The 17,807-nt window shown below is 37.6% G+C and overlaps 1 protein-coding gene across 1 annotated transcript in view; it reads left to right on the top strand.

The window, feature by feature from the left end:
• LOC134678268 (C3 and PZP-like alpha-2-macroglobulin domain-containing protein 8) overlaps positions 1–17,807 on the top strand; it is a 115,992-nt gene that overhangs the window by 87,132 nt on the left and 11,053 nt on the right. The window contains exons 11-13 of the mRNA XM_063536755.1: positions 1,888–2,079; positions 5,180–5,408; positions 10,276–10,426. Coding sequence (XP_063392825.1) covers positions 1,888–2,079; positions 5,180–5,408; positions 10,276–10,426 — 572 coding nt within the window. The remainder of the gene's footprint in view (positions 1–1,887; positions 2,080–5,179; positions 5,409–10,275; positions 10,427–17,807) is intronic.

The raw sequence follows: 17,807 nt of genomic DNA, 5'->3' as shown, positions 1-17,807 counted from the left end.
TTGTTATTTATACATTTATTAAACATTGCATAAATATAACTACGTTCATTCTATTTGGGTAACTAGTTGATTTAGCGAATACCTTAATCTAGTACTTCGTTGGATGGAACCAACGCTAAAACACTCCATTAGTTAGACGAGAAAAATATAATAATCATGATTCTTCTGTAAGATAAAACGGGAATCCGGGACGTTTACTGAAAACCAGAGCTAAGCGCTCATTAATCGCACATTAAAGGTTGAAACATTTCAATCAAACGTAACGACAATACTGAGCGACATTCAAAGTGAAATACATCATCTCATTTATGCGTCTCAAACGAGCTGAGTCGCGTATCTGTCACACGATTCATCTTCCTGGAAACATACGGGAGATCATTATGAATTAACTAGAGCGGCGTTAACATTTTCCTTTATTTTAATAATTAAATATCATGGGACAATTTTACACAAATTGACATTTTCTTATAACCTGCGTTATATACCTAATATCTAGCTTATGTTATTCGTAGACACTGACATTTCGTATTTTAGGTAGGTATCCTTAAATAGGTACTTAGAAAATATAATAATAACCCTCATGTGCTCATCACACAAATATAATATGCTCTTGCCGGGACTCGAAGCAATGACCTCCAGCTTCGCAAGCAGGGTTCCTACCGATAATATCTACTCACTAAGCTATACCTCTTCTAGAGAGAAAAGAAGAAGAGAGAAAAAATCTTTTCCTTTGAGGTAATAACTACATGTTGGATATTACCTATAAATTAACTAGTAATAGTCTTCGTCCACGACTTAGTCTGCGTAAAAATCATTAGTATAAACTTTCAACCCCTAAATTACCTACAAATTAAATAGAGAGAAGACGATTTTAAGAATATGTGTTTTAAATTTCACGGACTATATTATAATTTTTTATAATACCAATATGAAACTCGATGAGCACCAATGCAAAATTATTCCAAATGTTTACACTCGCACTGTTTCAAAGCGCGTCTTGTTTGGGGCATGTCACTCGATTCATCTTCCAGTAGGCTTGTCGAAGGAAATTCGCTGGAAATATTGGCTCACATCCCACATCTGTATGTAGGACACGTATGCATAGTTGGCTCTTGCGCCATGTTGCTAAGTTTTGTTATTTTCGAGACGTTTTTATTTTCTTGCCGCTGAGAAGTTGCAACATTTTTTTGGACAAATTTTAGTGATATTAGTAACTATAGTTGTGTTATTGTACTGCGTTATCAAAATTACGCCTCTTACATAAATCATCCTCATTTGCGGAGTCAATGCATTTGTTCCTTCTTGATTAATAGATTATCTTCTACTTCCGATATTCTCAGTAGCTCCAAAGACATTTTACTTACTGTCTCTTCACAGCCAAATCTCGGACGTGATAGACCTAAAACCGTGGTGGCACCAAAACCTGTAGACAGGTTTTTGAAGTATAGTTTTGTATTAATATAAACATATTCGAAATACTACTAAAATTCAATTAATAAGTATATAGGTATATCACGTACATGCCCAATAACAATGAGTGAACATTAATTAACACAGGTTAATTAGATCCTGATTGACTCATTGCATAACCTGGTAGCTAATAAAATGAGTTTAATTAATCGACCAACTAGTTTGACAATATGTTTTACCAAGTATAATGAGATAATTAGTAATTATCTAATTAAACTTATATACCATACTCAATATGTATACGAGTAAATTACTCGTATACAAATATTTAGGTCCACCACAAAATTGTCTAGTGGACAGGATTTCATGGTACGTAACCTAATTACCAAATTAACATCAGCACCGGCAATGGGCTAACAGAGGCCAGGCTCCTCTTCGTAATTATTTTCAGCCCCGATTGTTTTAAATTTTCAACAGATTACCAGAACACGACGAGCAGCCAGGACCCGAGTTCGTGTCGGCGGGAGTGTCGCTATTCGTGGGCGGCGGCGCGTGCGGCGGCGGCGTGCTGTACCGGCAGAGGACGGCGCCGACGCCGCGCCCGCCCGCGCACCTCGTCCCGCCGGCCACGCACGACCGCCTCTGGATGTGGAAGTGTTTCAACTATACGTAAGTGGACTAGGGAATGCCATCGGTACTGAGTTTGTATGGCGAGAACCGGGAATTCCCGGTTCCGGTAATACTGTGTTTGTGTAGAAAATCAGTAGGTAACCTGACATGCGTTACACAAGGAGGCATATATTATTCTTATTCTTATAACAGGTTATGAATTTGAGCTGGATTTGTTATGAATACCTATGATCCGTCAGTGTCAAAAGTGACAATTCTGGTTGAAAAAATACTAGAATACGCCTTGAGGTGTACTTATTGTTGTAAACGGATCAGCAGTAGTATTACGCATAAATACGCAATAATATTCTAAAGAGACTAACCTTTTATTGAATGAAGTTTGGCTGTTGGAAATGTCTCCACCACTTTCCACAGACTACTTTCGCATAACAACACGGGATCAGGGCTATAACCGCGAAAATCGAAGTTCGCAAATTGCGGGGATTTTTCTCTGTCACTCTAATTACGCCTTCGTTGGAGTAAAAGAGAAAGATCCCCGCAATTTGCGAATTACGGTTTTCGCGGTAGCCGCTCTGGTAGCAGACTCCGTTAATCTATTTATGTACATGGCAAAGCAGTTCGAAAAGTTTTAGAGAGATATAATTATCAAAAATTATAATACCTCTTAACTCTTTTAAGGCTTCGTCAGCGGGAGGGTTATAAAATTAACTTGGAAAGTAAGCTCTTGAACTTTTTGAGTTTAAAATTTATTTTTAATTATCCGCGATATTTAAATGGTGTCGTAGCAAAATACATTATTGTAATAAACAAGTAAGTAACTAACAAAAACTGACCTAATATTGTGATATCCATTTGCAAACTGGAAGTAAAAATACGCAAATGAAACACTGTAGGTAGGTAGGTATGAAACACATTAAAAACGTAAATTACAGAAGTCAAACTGAGCTAAACCCCATAAATCCCGAATACCCTGATTCATATGTCGTGAAACATAAATTACGTCCCCGTAAACGCAATGACATACTGCCAGTGATAACGTGGAATAGGATTAGGTTACACTACGTTATGTTTGATTGTTCAAAATGTATTGTGATCGTAGAAAATAAATGTAGAAATATCAAATAACTCTAAAGGGAAAAAGCGGATATCGGATAGGTATCCAATTTGTTTTGTCATCGCCGGGGAAAGGCTTAGCTGTAAGTCAGAGTAAGTACCTATACCTACCTACTTTGAACTTATTTTCATATAATAACAATAATGACCAAACGACAAGGCCAACATTGGTATTTTATCCGGTCTAGTGGTACCTACAATTTTTTTTGTTGCAAGTTTAAATTAATCTTTAAACACATTCTGATAGCTAAAGAGTAATTTGACATGATTATGAAAATGAAAAGTTGGCGTAATAATTCGTGTACGTTTGAGTATATTATCACTGTATAATTTACATTCGGACGGGATGACAAACTAGGCACTTTAGGATACCGTCCATTCCTAGCGACAGAGACAAAGCGATCTTACACTCATATTTTAACTTTGTGCTTTATGCTTCAACTCGATTAAGGTCTTTTGTTGAAATTTGGGACGGCGAATGAAAAATATCGCTGTGAAAGGATGTGAAAAATGTCATTACCTACTTTGTACGAGGGCGCGGACACTCGGACAGGTTTTAAATTATGTGATAAATGGTATTTTGTTGTTGTCATAATGCAGTGTTGTTTTTATTACTTATTCGTATTTATTTGTTTTATTTAAACGGGACCGCACGATTTCTAGATATATGTATTTACCAAAAGTTATTATAAGATAGGTACTCATAAATTTAACTGGACTATAAAATGTAACATGTATCCCTTTTTTAAATAGGATGCCCTGTTTTCATTCTCCAATTCGATCAAATAGCTTGAAAATCCTTTGTGTGTTCTGAGTTTCTTGTTTACCTTTCGGCGCTCGTTGCGATATGTGTGCTCAGTGAAATTATCTCGTGACCTCCCAATCCTTCGTCACGCGGAGGATCTAATTAAATTTAGACGTTATTTATTTTGCTTTGTGATTGGAAGAAATAGGTTTCCATGGAGGATTTTTTATTAACTGCTACAGCATGCAATATGCATATTTGAATAAACTTCCTTAAACAAAAATTCGTAAGGGAGTGGTGCATTTGACAATCGCGCACTTTTGCTGAGCCTGCATTTAAAATGTAAATACTAAATAGTAGTTCAAGTGTTTAATTTTTCAAGATTTAAACCGCATGTACAATTTTTATAGGTATCTAGCTAGTTAACAGGTTTTATCGTTTTAACTGATCCGACGCTATAAAATGTAATCATTGTATGATTAAACGACCAAACTTATGCTGCATTATCACTAAACTATAAATTTCAACTTTAACACTATCGAAACAAAGTTGTATTTACAAAATACATTGTTATAGTATCATGCGAGCTTGCTTCGGCTTTAATTTGGAATGCAATATTGTCCACCGTAGTTAAGGGACATATGTATTAAGCGAGCATTATTAATTGTTACCGCTGGGAATCGGACAGCACCGCCTGATTGTGTCGCATATTAGTATTGTCCATGTAAGGTTAAAGTGGTACATTTTACTGCCAAACAAATTGAACACAGTCAATGTGCATAAGGCTTTATCAAATTAGTACACCGTTGCAGTAATCGTTATTCTAAATGGGATAATAATGATATTGATAATATCTTCGTTCTGTTAATCAGTTCGTAAATTGCTTTTGGTGCCATTTGCGCACTCAATTAGAATACGACAACAATAACAATAGACTAATATCGACGTTCAAGATGCATGTACTTAACTGCGGCGAAATTTCGGGAGCTCGTAAACAATACAAAAGGTAATCACGGTCCTTATCCCGGTCGATATAAGTGTAGTGAAACTAACCTTGAATCATTTATACACTTTGTAACAAAAACGCTGTAGGATAAACGATTGTTTAATCTTTCAATTTAAAATTGAAGGATCTACGAGAATTTTTCCTTCCATTAACCCTGTCTAAACAGCAGTTTCAACCTTTTCATTAAATCATTGTAAATACTTTGAGATATCTCAATCCTAGATAGTTACTTAGCTTAGATACCTACTTTAAACTAAAGTTACCAACATTTTCAGGAGCCAACTTTCAACGGACGGGGTCACAATAACGGCCCCATCAGAAGCGGGTCGCTGGTCGCTCTGGGCCCTGTCTCTGTCCAACCGAGGCCTGCGCTTCTCCGCGCCGCGCACCATCAACGTGTTCCGGCCGATTCAGCTGGATTTCGCGCTGCCGCCGGCCCTCAAGGTCGGAGAAACGGTGGAGATCGATGTCAAGATTACTAATAACATCAACAACTGTATGGATGTAAGTAACTTTCAAATATTTTTGAAAGGATATCATTATTATGGTCGCGTTTATGACTACGTACTATGTACCATCGTTCACACTGGTACCGCTTCTATTAGAAGAACTAGAAGATTTTTAGCATATTATCAAGTAATTAAATTTCTAATTTCGCAATCCAGCTGTGGGAGTTTGCCACAGGAAGGCCGTTATTGACAAATCGTTAACCTTATAGGAAAGACGTAAAAAATAAATCAAATTCAAACATGACATAAGGTACCACAGGTTAAATAAATAAAAACAGGAAAAGTCCACTCGTTTGGCTACAAATGTAAAGAAGAATAAGTTTGCGTCTGAAATATTTCTCTACAAACAGTACAAAAATGCGGGCAAGCAAATTTCACCTCATTAAATCGGGTGTCGGTTGCCACAAAAAAAAAACTCATACTGAGGCAGAAGAACCCATCTAGAAGGATAACAACGCCGAGAAAGCATCGTAAATAATAAATGATACCATCTGCTCACAGCAAAAATAATTTTTCTACGTGAAAATATGCATCAAAATTCTACTAGAACGCGGTGTTATGGGATGAATTGTAAGAATAAACAAACAGGCCCACCCACGCACCTACCTATGTTTGCGAGAAATTCGCGGTCCAATAACACAGGAGACTAAATTATGTTTGGTTAGGACGAACCCCTTCATAAATATTATCACTCTTATTTGTTTAACTTGTAATCGGACGGACTCAAGAATTAATTATGTTATTTATGGCTTTTGTAAGTAATGTGAACGTATTTCCCTTTTACCTGAGAATGCCAGATGGTACAAGTATTTAATTTTAGTTGAATACATTTAAATTATTTATTTCATTATTAGTGTCATATCGTCCACTGTACAATTTATGCAAATGATGTTTAAACTTAGTTGTTACTTATATGTAATTGGGTTGAATTTAATTGGAAAATTTTACGAGTCAAAAGAAATGTTTTGAGAAAGTTTGAAATTGCATTGAAACAGTGTAGTGTGATAGTAGATACAGTCTAAGGACAACTTTTCTCACTATCCCATAATTTTTAATGTTATTTTATAAAACCATTTGTACACTTTAATAAAAATAAATGTAGCACAAGTGAACGAAATTTCAAATTGTTACTCCTATTTATAGGCCGTCAGCGTCACCGCGAGCTCTAACGTAAATCGGCTATGGATTGCCTAATCGTTCCCGTTTACCGGGCTCCAATATCCCGGGATTCGCCGGAATCCCTAATCTAGATTCGATGAGAGACGCCAAACGCAAACAAATCAGGATCGCGTGTGCCCCACGCGGGTAAGCTTTCAACAAACACGACAGCTCTATTGAACAGTTAGAAATAAAGTAAAGTGTGTATAATCCGGTGCTAGCGGGTTCAAACCACGGCTCATACCAATGAGTTTTTCGGAACTTATGTAATATGTATGTTCACTGACGACACTTGCACTGCGCTTCCTACCTTTTGTAATGAAACACTTTGTTAACAACTTAATACTCATTTATTCCGAAACCAAATTGACTATATACGGGGCGGTGGAAAAATCTTAATAGCGCGAAGTAGCCGACAGAACAGCGACATCTACCGTGAAATTGGGCAACTATGAAAACTAAACATTACTACATTCAACAATGTACGATACCTACTAAGTATATCATAATTTGATATTTACCGACCGCATTTCGGTGAAGGAAAACATCGTGAATAAACCGGAATAATCCATATAAGGCCTTGTTTCCCCTCTGGGTCGGAAGGTGACTGTCTACGCCAATTCTTGGAATTAAGTGGTTAAAAAATTATAGTTTTCAGATTTTTCTCTTTACTTACTCGTATCAACGGAAAGAACCTACCCTTTAATTTTTATTGGGTAGCTTTTGAGAGTGTCGTTGTATATATGTACGTTTTTTTGCGGCATAAACGGCCGTATCTTTTTTAGGTAAATTTAGAAAATTGATAGTTGCACAAGTTCAAGGGATAGTATGTTCCCGAGATAAAGGCTCTTGAGAGACAGGCGAATGGACAGACAACAAAGTGATCCTATATGTATTAACTGTTTTGACATACAGAATCCTAATAAAAATGAAACGAAATAGGTACTAACTAATATTTTAGTTTTCGCATATTGCACCATAAAGTAACCGAGCTCACGGATAAAGGTACCAACATGCTGGCCCCCTGTGGCGCTTCCTTTGCCCTCGCTGAAATTTATGTCCATATATCTTACTACTTTATGGAAATAGACGACAGGTCAAATTGTTACAGAGGGTGCGGCCAAACCCAAACCAGTACGGATATGATGGTCGTTCTTGTCTACGTCACAGCGTGATAAAACGGTGTCCGTCACTTTCTATCCCACGGTGTTAAACAGTGACAGTTATTTTATCACGTGGATAAAGATGGATAAAGCTATCCATAATAAGCCGGCAGGGCTTTTATTCGCGAACGCCTATGAGAGCATCATCAGCATCACAGCTTAACACTAACCAGTGCAAGTGTGATCTTGAATTTCTAATGTTAAAACGTTTAGTACTAATCAACATCATGTTAGATTGCAAATCCACTTCTTGCAAGTTCATCTAACCGTGAACGCCATTGTAGGTATACTAGACTCAAATTTATCTACTCTAGGTAACATGCAAGGCAACAAGCAACGCTTTGATCGGCGCTTAATTATAGGTAATAAACTTTTTCCGAAGTGTTCTATTACATCGTCGAAACGAAAATTATAAGTGTCATCGTTAAATTTTTAACTTTACAAAAAAGACAAAGCGAGTATAAGTACATATTTAATACCTATGTACATTCTTATTTGTTACTTGACTACCCTAAAGCTTGGTAAAATAGTTAACGCGGCCGAGTATTATTGACATAATACGTAGGGATGACACCCTAACTGCCTGTAACCATATCTTCACATATACAGCATTGTACAAATATACAGGCATTGATATTTGATCATACAATAAAAGCTACTGCGATTGAGTTACAAACAATGTGATATGTCGTGCGAGCGAGTCAATATGAAGAAATGGACCTTCCGGCTTTGTGGCGTCAATATTTGGGCGTTGGTCGTGGTTTTAAAAGGTTTATTGCTGGGAGTGAATTACCATTATATTGTAGGCACATTCATAGCATTCAGGAGGTGTTGTAAATTGTAGGTAGTGAATTACATTAACTAAGCTTTCGTTTTGCATCATGTGAAGTTTAGAAGAATTATTAGCCACTTACAAAACTACATCTCTTAGATTATGAGCCTATCTCCTCCTAAGCCAGGACCTAAGTCAGGACCGATAGAAGTGGCGCACTCGAAGAGAGGCCTGCTCAGCAGTGGGCGATAAAAGGCCGATACGATGATGATACTGAACTGTGTTTGGCAGCGTGATTTTGTACTACCCAGACCGATTTACAGCTTTCTCGAGCTTTCTTGACCAAAGGCCATTCTAGAACAAAAAAATAGACAGACAAGTAATTTACGAATTCCTAGCTAATTAAATAGATCGACAAAACGACTGCGAAAATATAGATGTCTAAAGGTTCATTCTTGCGGGCTAGTATGCGACTTGTGCTCGATTTTCTGGAAGAGTTACTCTACTAAGAGACTACATAATTATAATTGCAGCATTCTCTACCTACTTTTTTGAGCATCAAGTATCCTGGCTATCACTATCACTACACCTTATGAAACAAAGTCCTCTGCCGCGTCTGTCAGTTTGTGTGTTTGTTTGTATGTTCGCGATAAACTCAATAACTACTGAACGGATTTTCAAGCGGTTTTCACCTATCGATGGAGTGATTCTTGACGGTTTAAGGGTCGGTTGCACCAAACTGTTACGAACGTTAAATAGTTCGCTAAATTTTTATGTATGGAAAGTTTCATAGTAAAGGCGCGGGGCGCGCCGGCTGACGATGATCAGTCTGTCAAATGTGGTTGGTGCAACTGGCACTAAGTGTATAATTTGTTAACCCGTGCGAAGCGGCCGGTCGCTAGTGTAATATAATAATAATAAATAATAATAATAAGGGCAGCTTGTGGCGAGCTGTTGGGGAGTAACGACCCCACGGACCCGAGTGCTCCCGAGAGTCGGTCAGGGTCTCCGTCTCCGGCGTGTCTTCGTCGGTCGGAGTGGACCCCAAGGGGACCCGCAGGACTCTCAGCTCTGGCTTGCCTTCATTGGCCGTCCAGAGAGGAGTCGCTAGAGCTATATGCTCCAGGGGTGGAAGTGAAAGATGCATAAGACGCGAGTTGGCACAGTGGCTGGTAACAGCCACTGGGTAGAAAGCGGCGCACACCTCTCGACACCCCTGAGCCGCTCACACCGATGTTGCTCCTGGTCGTCTTTACGACGACAGTTTCAGGGGCCCATCTAGTCAGTGGCGAGTCACCGCCTGCCTCGATGACGGTGTTAACATTGTTATGGCAGGTGTCCGGACCTCTTTTACAATAGCCCAGTCTCATTGTCCACCCAAACATCAATCCATAAACCGGTATACTGTTCACTTTTTCTACAATAGTCCCAATGCCTGCTGCGACCGGTTCACGGGTGTCTATTGTTGCGCCTGTGAACGGGTTCCAGCAGGCGTTCTACATGACATTAAAACTCTCCAAAGGGCCTCTACGTGTTGGATCTATATCCCCACGCAAGCCTATCAAAAGACCGGGATCTATAGGCCCGTGAAGTCCAAAATGGAGATACAATAATAATAAATAAGTCTTTATTGATCAAAAACACATACATGATTTATATGAAGTTGGAGCCCTGGAGACTGCGTTAGTTTACACTGTGTTGCAGCCCCAGTGGTTGCCCGTATTACATAATCAGCTAGACATTACATAATAATCTAATTGTCTTTTCAGGTAACGGCCCTCCTGGCTCTAAGCGCTGGGGCAGCATTCGCAAGCACCGGAGCTCTGTACGTTACTGAACGTCTGAGGCTGGGCCCGCGTGGAGGAACCCAGCTGGTGGTCAGGGTTGCCGTCAATACTCCGGGCAGGAAAAATATTACAGGTATGTTTGAGACATAGATAATAGACTCTGAATATGTGTAGACAGATACAACAAAAGGTATGTCACCTTAAAAGTGACATTCCATTTCCAACTGCAGCTGCAATACTGTTCATTTTACTATGGAAACGCGTCGCTGTCACTGTCAATTTCCATAGTAAAATGAACAGTATTGCAGCTGCAGTTGGAAATGGAATGTCACTCTAATGGTAAGATTCCATTTCTAACCGCAGCTGCACTACCGGTACTGCAGCGTCGCTGTCATTGTCAATTTCCATAGTAAAATTAACAGTAGTGCAGATGTCGTTGGAAATGGACTGTCACCTTAAAAAGCCATCTAGTTACACTGTCAAGTTTTTTGTCTTAGTAAGTTAGTACCTATCTATATTTTTCTTTGTCTTAAGTTATTAATATTTAGTTGGATAGGCATAAAAACATGTAAGAATAAACACTTAGTACTGGTACATAGGTATACTATTAGGAGTCTAAAGGTGCTCAGTAATAAAATAAAACGTGAATTAAATAGATAGCTCATTCTCAGTTAATTGCTACAATAATATCCGTTGTAAAGTAAGACATTTGACCTTGAAAAGTAGTTTTAGTAAATGAGGCCAAGAGGACAAAGTTTTAAAATATTCGAAATGTTCAACCAAGAAGGTAATCTGCGAAGCAAAATATTTTAATGAACTTGCCAAGTCGAATTCTTGAATTGCGCCCCAGACATAATTGTGAAATTAAAATCTTGCCAAAGTTGTTGGCTCTTGGCGTAATAAGCGTGATCGTCCCCAGGGTGTAAGAGTCTCTTAAAATTTGTTAGAGCAATCTCTGAGTCAACTTAACAAGTCTTTGAGGGATTGTTAGAATCTAAATATTGGAAGGAATATCTGATAGACCCAGTATCAGAGTAGCTTCTTGCACAGTTGTCATGGGCCTTATCATAATAACTGTTTATTTCGGCTGTTTCAAATATGTGTACATAAAAATATTGTTTCATTGTCAACTCCGACATCCAATAAAAAAAATACTTTATCAAAAAGATGACATATAGGGTACATCGCCAATTATTAGCCAGTTTTCAATTACTGGCCACCTATACTAAAATGAATTCTGTGTATAGGTGAATAGAACTCATTTTTGTAAGAGGCGGCCAGTTATTGAACGAGTGGGTTGTGGATAAATTTCAGTTACTGGCCATTTTCCTTATACTGAAAATGAGTTTTATTTATCTGTAAATAGAATTCATTTTTGGAATAGGTGGCCAGTAATTGAAAACTGGCTAATAATTGGATTTTCGTACCTTATATACTAAAATGAACTTTGTTCACCTATAAATAGAAATCAAATTAAGTGGCCAGTAATTGGGGGGTGGCTAGTAATTGGCGATGTACCCTATTTATAATAAGAGTAGTGTAAAAGTGTCACCATATATCGATACAAGATTGTCTACTACAAATAACTTTTATTAATCTTTATCAAAAGAATGGAGTCATATTGTATAGACACCATAATGAAAAATATTAGGGTAGCGCCATGGGAACTATAAGTATACTCTAACCTGATTATTACTATCATAAAAATGTTTTGATCAAACATTTCCGTTATATTTTCCGAGTCGTACTCCAAGCGATTGTGGACCTTATAGGAACCGCATTTCGTGTACCAGTGGAACACAATTCTGCGATAAAATATTGCTGGTGGAAAATTTCATCTTGGCGCGCTTCAGTTTGCCTTGTCAACAAACCCGACGTCGAGTCGAACGATCTTTGTAGGAAGTTGGTGGATGCTCTTATGTTATTACTTGCTGGTACCTTGTTTAATGTACATGCATGATAATATTGTTAATAGACGTCTTGAGTTTCAAGTTTTACTATACACGATGTTGTATCTCGGCAATTGATTGTGTATCTTTTGAATTCTAACAGCCAAAGTTTAAGTTTAGTCTGCCATGTGTATTACATATTTATATATCTTTGTGCAATACAGTTTAAATAAATAAAGATAAATCGATATATTTTGTCGTTCATATTTTCAGATATTACAGTTTTTGTGCATCAATACACAGATTAAACGAAAGGGGTGTATCAAATGGTCTAGTCAGAGAATAAAGCTTTTCAGTCTTTATATAACATTCGGCATGTACCTACACTGGAAAAGCGGGAACCTAATTCTTGATTATGACCCGTTTAACCTTGTCGTTTAAAAAACCTGACGCGGATAGTCTCAATCTATTTTGTTTGTTGCATATTTTAATATCAGATTATTATCTCTCCTAATATCTCTACGGGTTGCGTTTATGTAATTAAGTTACCCTGGTCAATCGTCGGCGTGGCTTCAATTAGCATTTAGATTGAATCCAGTACGCAGATCATCAGATGCAAATTTGTAAATTATGCATATAGATATTTGCTGTATTGCGATAACTTGTTGACGTATTCGGGCGCCGATTGGATATGAGCACTGTGTTGTGATTTAACGGGCAATTTAAGCCAATAATTGGATAAGCTCTGCAAAGGAAAATTAAATCAATGCGAAATCCATCCCGTATCCACTTATAACATTAAAAATGCGAAATAGGTAAAAAACATAAGTTGGGTCTTGTTCGTAATAAAAAGTGGATATAAATCCATCTACTTACGTGATAGTACTATAAGTAGAGAGAAAGAGATAAGTAGAGATCTGCTAAGTTTAAAGCAATAGGTAACTAAATAGCGTGGTACTCACTCCTTGGTGATATATTAGCGTCATTTCAACCAGCAGACCTTATAGGCCCGGCCAGGTCCTGGGCTATAACCGCGAAAATCGAGGTTCGCAAATTGCGGGCATTTTTCTCTGTCACTCTAATTACGCCTTCATTGAACTATAAAAGAGAAAGAGCCCAGCAATTTGCGACTTTCGGTTTTCGCGGTAGCCCCTCTGGTGTCAACGGCGCGGCGCCGTCAAGTAAAACAACTCGGCGCCGCAGAAATTCACGGCGCCGCACCATACACGCGTATTCGGGAAACGAGATAATCACAGATCTAGAGACGATATATGTAGAGATCAACTAGATTTACATAAGATATCGACTAGATGTGACTTGGATATCTAAGTCATAACTTGTCGAAATCGTTCAAGAGGACCTCCAGAATCGCGGAAACGTCAAATTTGACATATCTATCTTACAAATATCTTTAAATTATCCATATCGTAACTTGTTAAGGTCTAGTAGAGATCTAATTCATTTTCAGAATCGAGCCGATAGTAGGTAATAATATACAGCGCCGTAGAAATCTACAGAGTAGCGCGCCGCGTCTTGAAGATTCACGCATTGCGCTATTCTATAATTAAAATATACATATAAGTACTCGCATAAGTGTTACTCAATCGAATTTGATGGTTCAACGACAGGTATTATTTTTAATTAAATTCGCTTTTTTGCTTGCGGTGTTTTTTTTTTATAATAATTATAATCATTAAACATTTTCATCGTGTTATATTTCAAACTATTAACCAACTTACATGTGTTAATTTCCTATAACGACCAAGCGTGAATATAATATTAGGTATCACTTATCTGCTGTTGATAACAAACACAATACATCTTTTGTGTTCAGATTTGTTTTTTCTTTAGATATAATACACACGCTGGAAATAATATAAAATCTACTAATATAAAAGTCAACTTTGAATTGCTTTCCCGTATATCGCAAGTGTGGGTCGGCAATAAACCTGCTAGATTCTATTACCTCGGCAATACGGCCGTATCCTGGAGAGCCCATTCGTGGCCCCGGGCTGTAGGACAAACGAGAAACAGATAGCGAAAACGGCTACCAACTGCCGTTTGATTTCAGTTGGGAAGTGGGACTTCGATACAAATTCATATATTGGTAGAAAAAGTTTGCTAGTTGTACCTACACGTTGTAATAAAAACATGTTACAATAAAAATGGAACGCGTATTGAAATATTGCGTCATATCCTGAGGATTGAGGATTGAAATATTAATAGTATAATAGTATAAAAATCTCATAGAGGATTATTTTGATTGTAATATAACAGGTAATGAATTTGATCTCAATTCGTTATGGATACTCGGAGTAATTAACAATGGAGCCGCCATTAACAGGCGTTCCCCTCTGTCGAAAATAGGCGGCCAATGGTCAACCACATGTCAACCATATGTATGGACTGACGTTTATCTGACATGACGTACCTATACATTTGATGTGCCCCTCCCCCGCAAAAAACGGCAGATTATTTTGTACCGAACATTTTAGACATGGCGTCTCCGTTGGTTATATCCTCTAAGTATGGATATGATCTGTCAACTGTCAAAAGTGAGATATCTGGTTGATAAAATGTCACTGTTGACAGCCGACTCTTTTTTAGATAACCGCTTTAGCTTCTAACTCACATTTGGAGAAAATGGTATCATAAAATATAGAAATAAAAATGCTCTACCGAGAATGGGCGCGAATAGAGCATGAAAAGAAATGAAGTGGTTTTTTGACTTACAGATATGGTATATCGTAGGATTCATATTAGAATGTGATGTGAATCCAATAGCATCGTATTAAAAATACCTTGTAAACTTAAAGAGTCAAAAATAATAGAAGGGGCTTCGATGTTTTTCAGACTTTGGGCCCGATTCGGATTTTGAAATAGACATCTATTAGATATATTTTAGACATCACCAAGATACGATAACGATATGTTTAAGATCTAACCTGTCAAATTTGACATTTGCGCGATTCTGGAGATACTCTTGAACGATTTCCGCAGGATATGGCTTAGAGATCCAATTCATATCTAATATATATCTTACTCTATCTAACGTAAAAGTGACATTGGTTGCCCGAATTGCGCTGCAAAAGTGAACTAGTTGATATCTAAACTATAACGTATCTACTACGTGTCGTCTCTTCTGAATATCTTGAAGTTCGAATACGGCAGTTTATCGTACAATATGCGGTAAGTTTGGTAGTCAAAAGTTGACGTGTGATAATTTAGTTTCCACGAAATATATGCCATGTAGGGCCTTCTAGTTCATTTCATAAGTCAAAGTCGAGGACAAGATTTTACGTAGACTTAATCAATAATTTTTTGTTTGTTATATCTTGATTTAATTATTATGATATGGATTATCTGCACACATTATACTCTGTAGTAATAGAAAGTTAAATACGCAATTACGCACGAGTATTCTCAGACATCAAAGAACCGTTAGCAGGTGCTCTCTGAAATCACGTAAATATAGCAGGTAAAGAAAGGATTTTTGGATTTAGTCGAGCGTGGCCAATTAACATATAAGAGATATTACCTTGCACCCTTTGGAGTAACGTCCATAAAGTTCAAACCTTTTGTATAGGGCTGCGCGTGTAGCGCCTCCTATCAGATTAGTAAAAAATATGATACGAATTAAAGTACGGTAATTATTGCCTAATAAAAGGTATACATTTTAATACTGTAACAATTTGCGCAGCAATTTAATACTGTAGCATTTGTTAAGTGAATGATGCGATGACGGGTGACAGAGAGGTGTGGAAGAGAAAGACATGCTACGCCGACCCCAAAGTGAATGGTAAAAGGGCAAGAGAATGATGATGAGAATGATGATGGTTATAAAGGTCGCAAAATTGCTCGGATACCCTGGCTTTAAGAGATTTGGTTGTTGTCTAAGAAGAAATATCACAGTGTATTAAATGTATAAAGAACGGGTCACTCACGTAGTTTAAGTCGAAAATCGCTCGACATGTTTCACTCCGTAACGAGTAGTTTCATCGGGAGCTCGCGATGACGGACCGGCGGATTGCCCCATTTTAATAATACTAGCTTTTGCCTTCGTCATCGTGGAATTATTAATTTAGGTAGGTAGCTATTATTTTATTCAATCTGCGTTTTGTTGATACATACAAACTTCAACTTCCTTTTTCACTCCCTTAAAGGGTGTTTTCTTGAATGAAAACTACCCTTTGTCGTTCCCCGAGACTCAAACTATCTCTGTACCAAATTTCAACTAATTCGTGCACCAGCGCCGGTGCTACTCCGCGCGGGCGGGACAGTTGTTCCTCTTGACAAAGTTTGTTGTGCCGTTGTTGTTAAGTCCTCATACAAAATTCCACCCCTTTAAGGGATGATTTCTAGGATAAAAACTATCCTATGTCCTTCCTCGAGACTCAAAACTTATATAGATATACCAAATTTCATCTAAATCGGTTCAGCGGTTTAAGCGTGAAGAGGTAACAGACAGACCGACTTCCTTTTTAACCGACTTCCAAATCCCAAAGGAGGAGGTTATCAATTCGGTTGTATGTTTTTTTTTATTTTTTATTTTTTATTTTTTATGTTTGTTACTCCATATCTCCGTCATTACTGGACCGATTTTGAAAATTATTTTTTTGATTGAATGTATATGCATACAGATTGGTCCCGTTTCTGTCAAAACCCAGTTCTGATGATGGGTTCCATGAGGAATCGAGGGAACTCCTCAAATCTTAAAGGCATACATATAGTGATTTTTGGGTTTTTATCATCAAATCAAGCATATACATCCAAAAGAGTGACATTTGATGAAGTGGAACTGGTGATGATGATCAGAACGGAACTCCTCAACGACGCATAGTTCACGGTTGGCGATTTGTCCTCTTCGTTATGTTTGTTAAGCAAGTTCAGTTTTTAATGCACATTTTTGTCAAGCTCGAGTTCTGATGATGGGATCCATGAGGAATCGAGAGAACTCCTCAAATCTTAAAGGCATGCGTATAGAGATTTTTGTATTTACATCAGAAAATTAAGCATTTTCATTAAAAACTGTCGCATTTGATGAAGTGGAACTGCTGATGATGATCAGAACAGAACTCTTCAACGACGCATAGTTCACGTTTCGAGATTTTTCCTCTTCGTTATGTTTGTTAAGCAAGTTAAGTTTTTAATGCACATTTTTGTCAAGCTCGAGTTCTGATGATGGGATCCATAAGGAATCGAGGGAACTCCTCAAATATTAAAGGCATGCGTATAGAGATTTTTGTATTTACATCAGAAAATTAAGCATTTTCATTAAAAACTGTCGCATTTGATGAAGTGGAACTGCTGATGATGATCAGAACAGAACTCTTCAACGACGCATAGTTCACGTTTGGCTATTTTTCCTCTTCGTTATGTTTGTTAAGCAAGTTAAGTTTTGTATATATATATTGTATGTAAATAAATGTTTTCCAATTTCCAAAAAAAAAAAAGTTTTTAAGCCACATTTTTGTCAAGCTCGAGTTCTGATGATGGGATCCATAAGGAATCGAGGGAACTCCTCAAATATTAAAGGCATACGCATAGATTTTTTTGTATTTTCATCATAAAATCAAGCATTTACATTAAAAACTGTCGCATTTGATGAAATGGAACTGCTGATGA

Source organism: Cydia fagiglandana, chromosome 2 (genome assembly GCF_963556715.1).
Source record: "Cydia fagiglandana chromosome 2, ilCydFagi1.1, whole genome shotgun sequence".
Taxonomy (NCBI): domain Eukaryota; kingdom Metazoa; phylum Arthropoda; class Insecta; order Lepidoptera; family Tortricidae; genus Cydia; species Cydia fagiglandana.
This window is presented reverse-complemented; position numbering and strand designations above follow the sequence as displayed.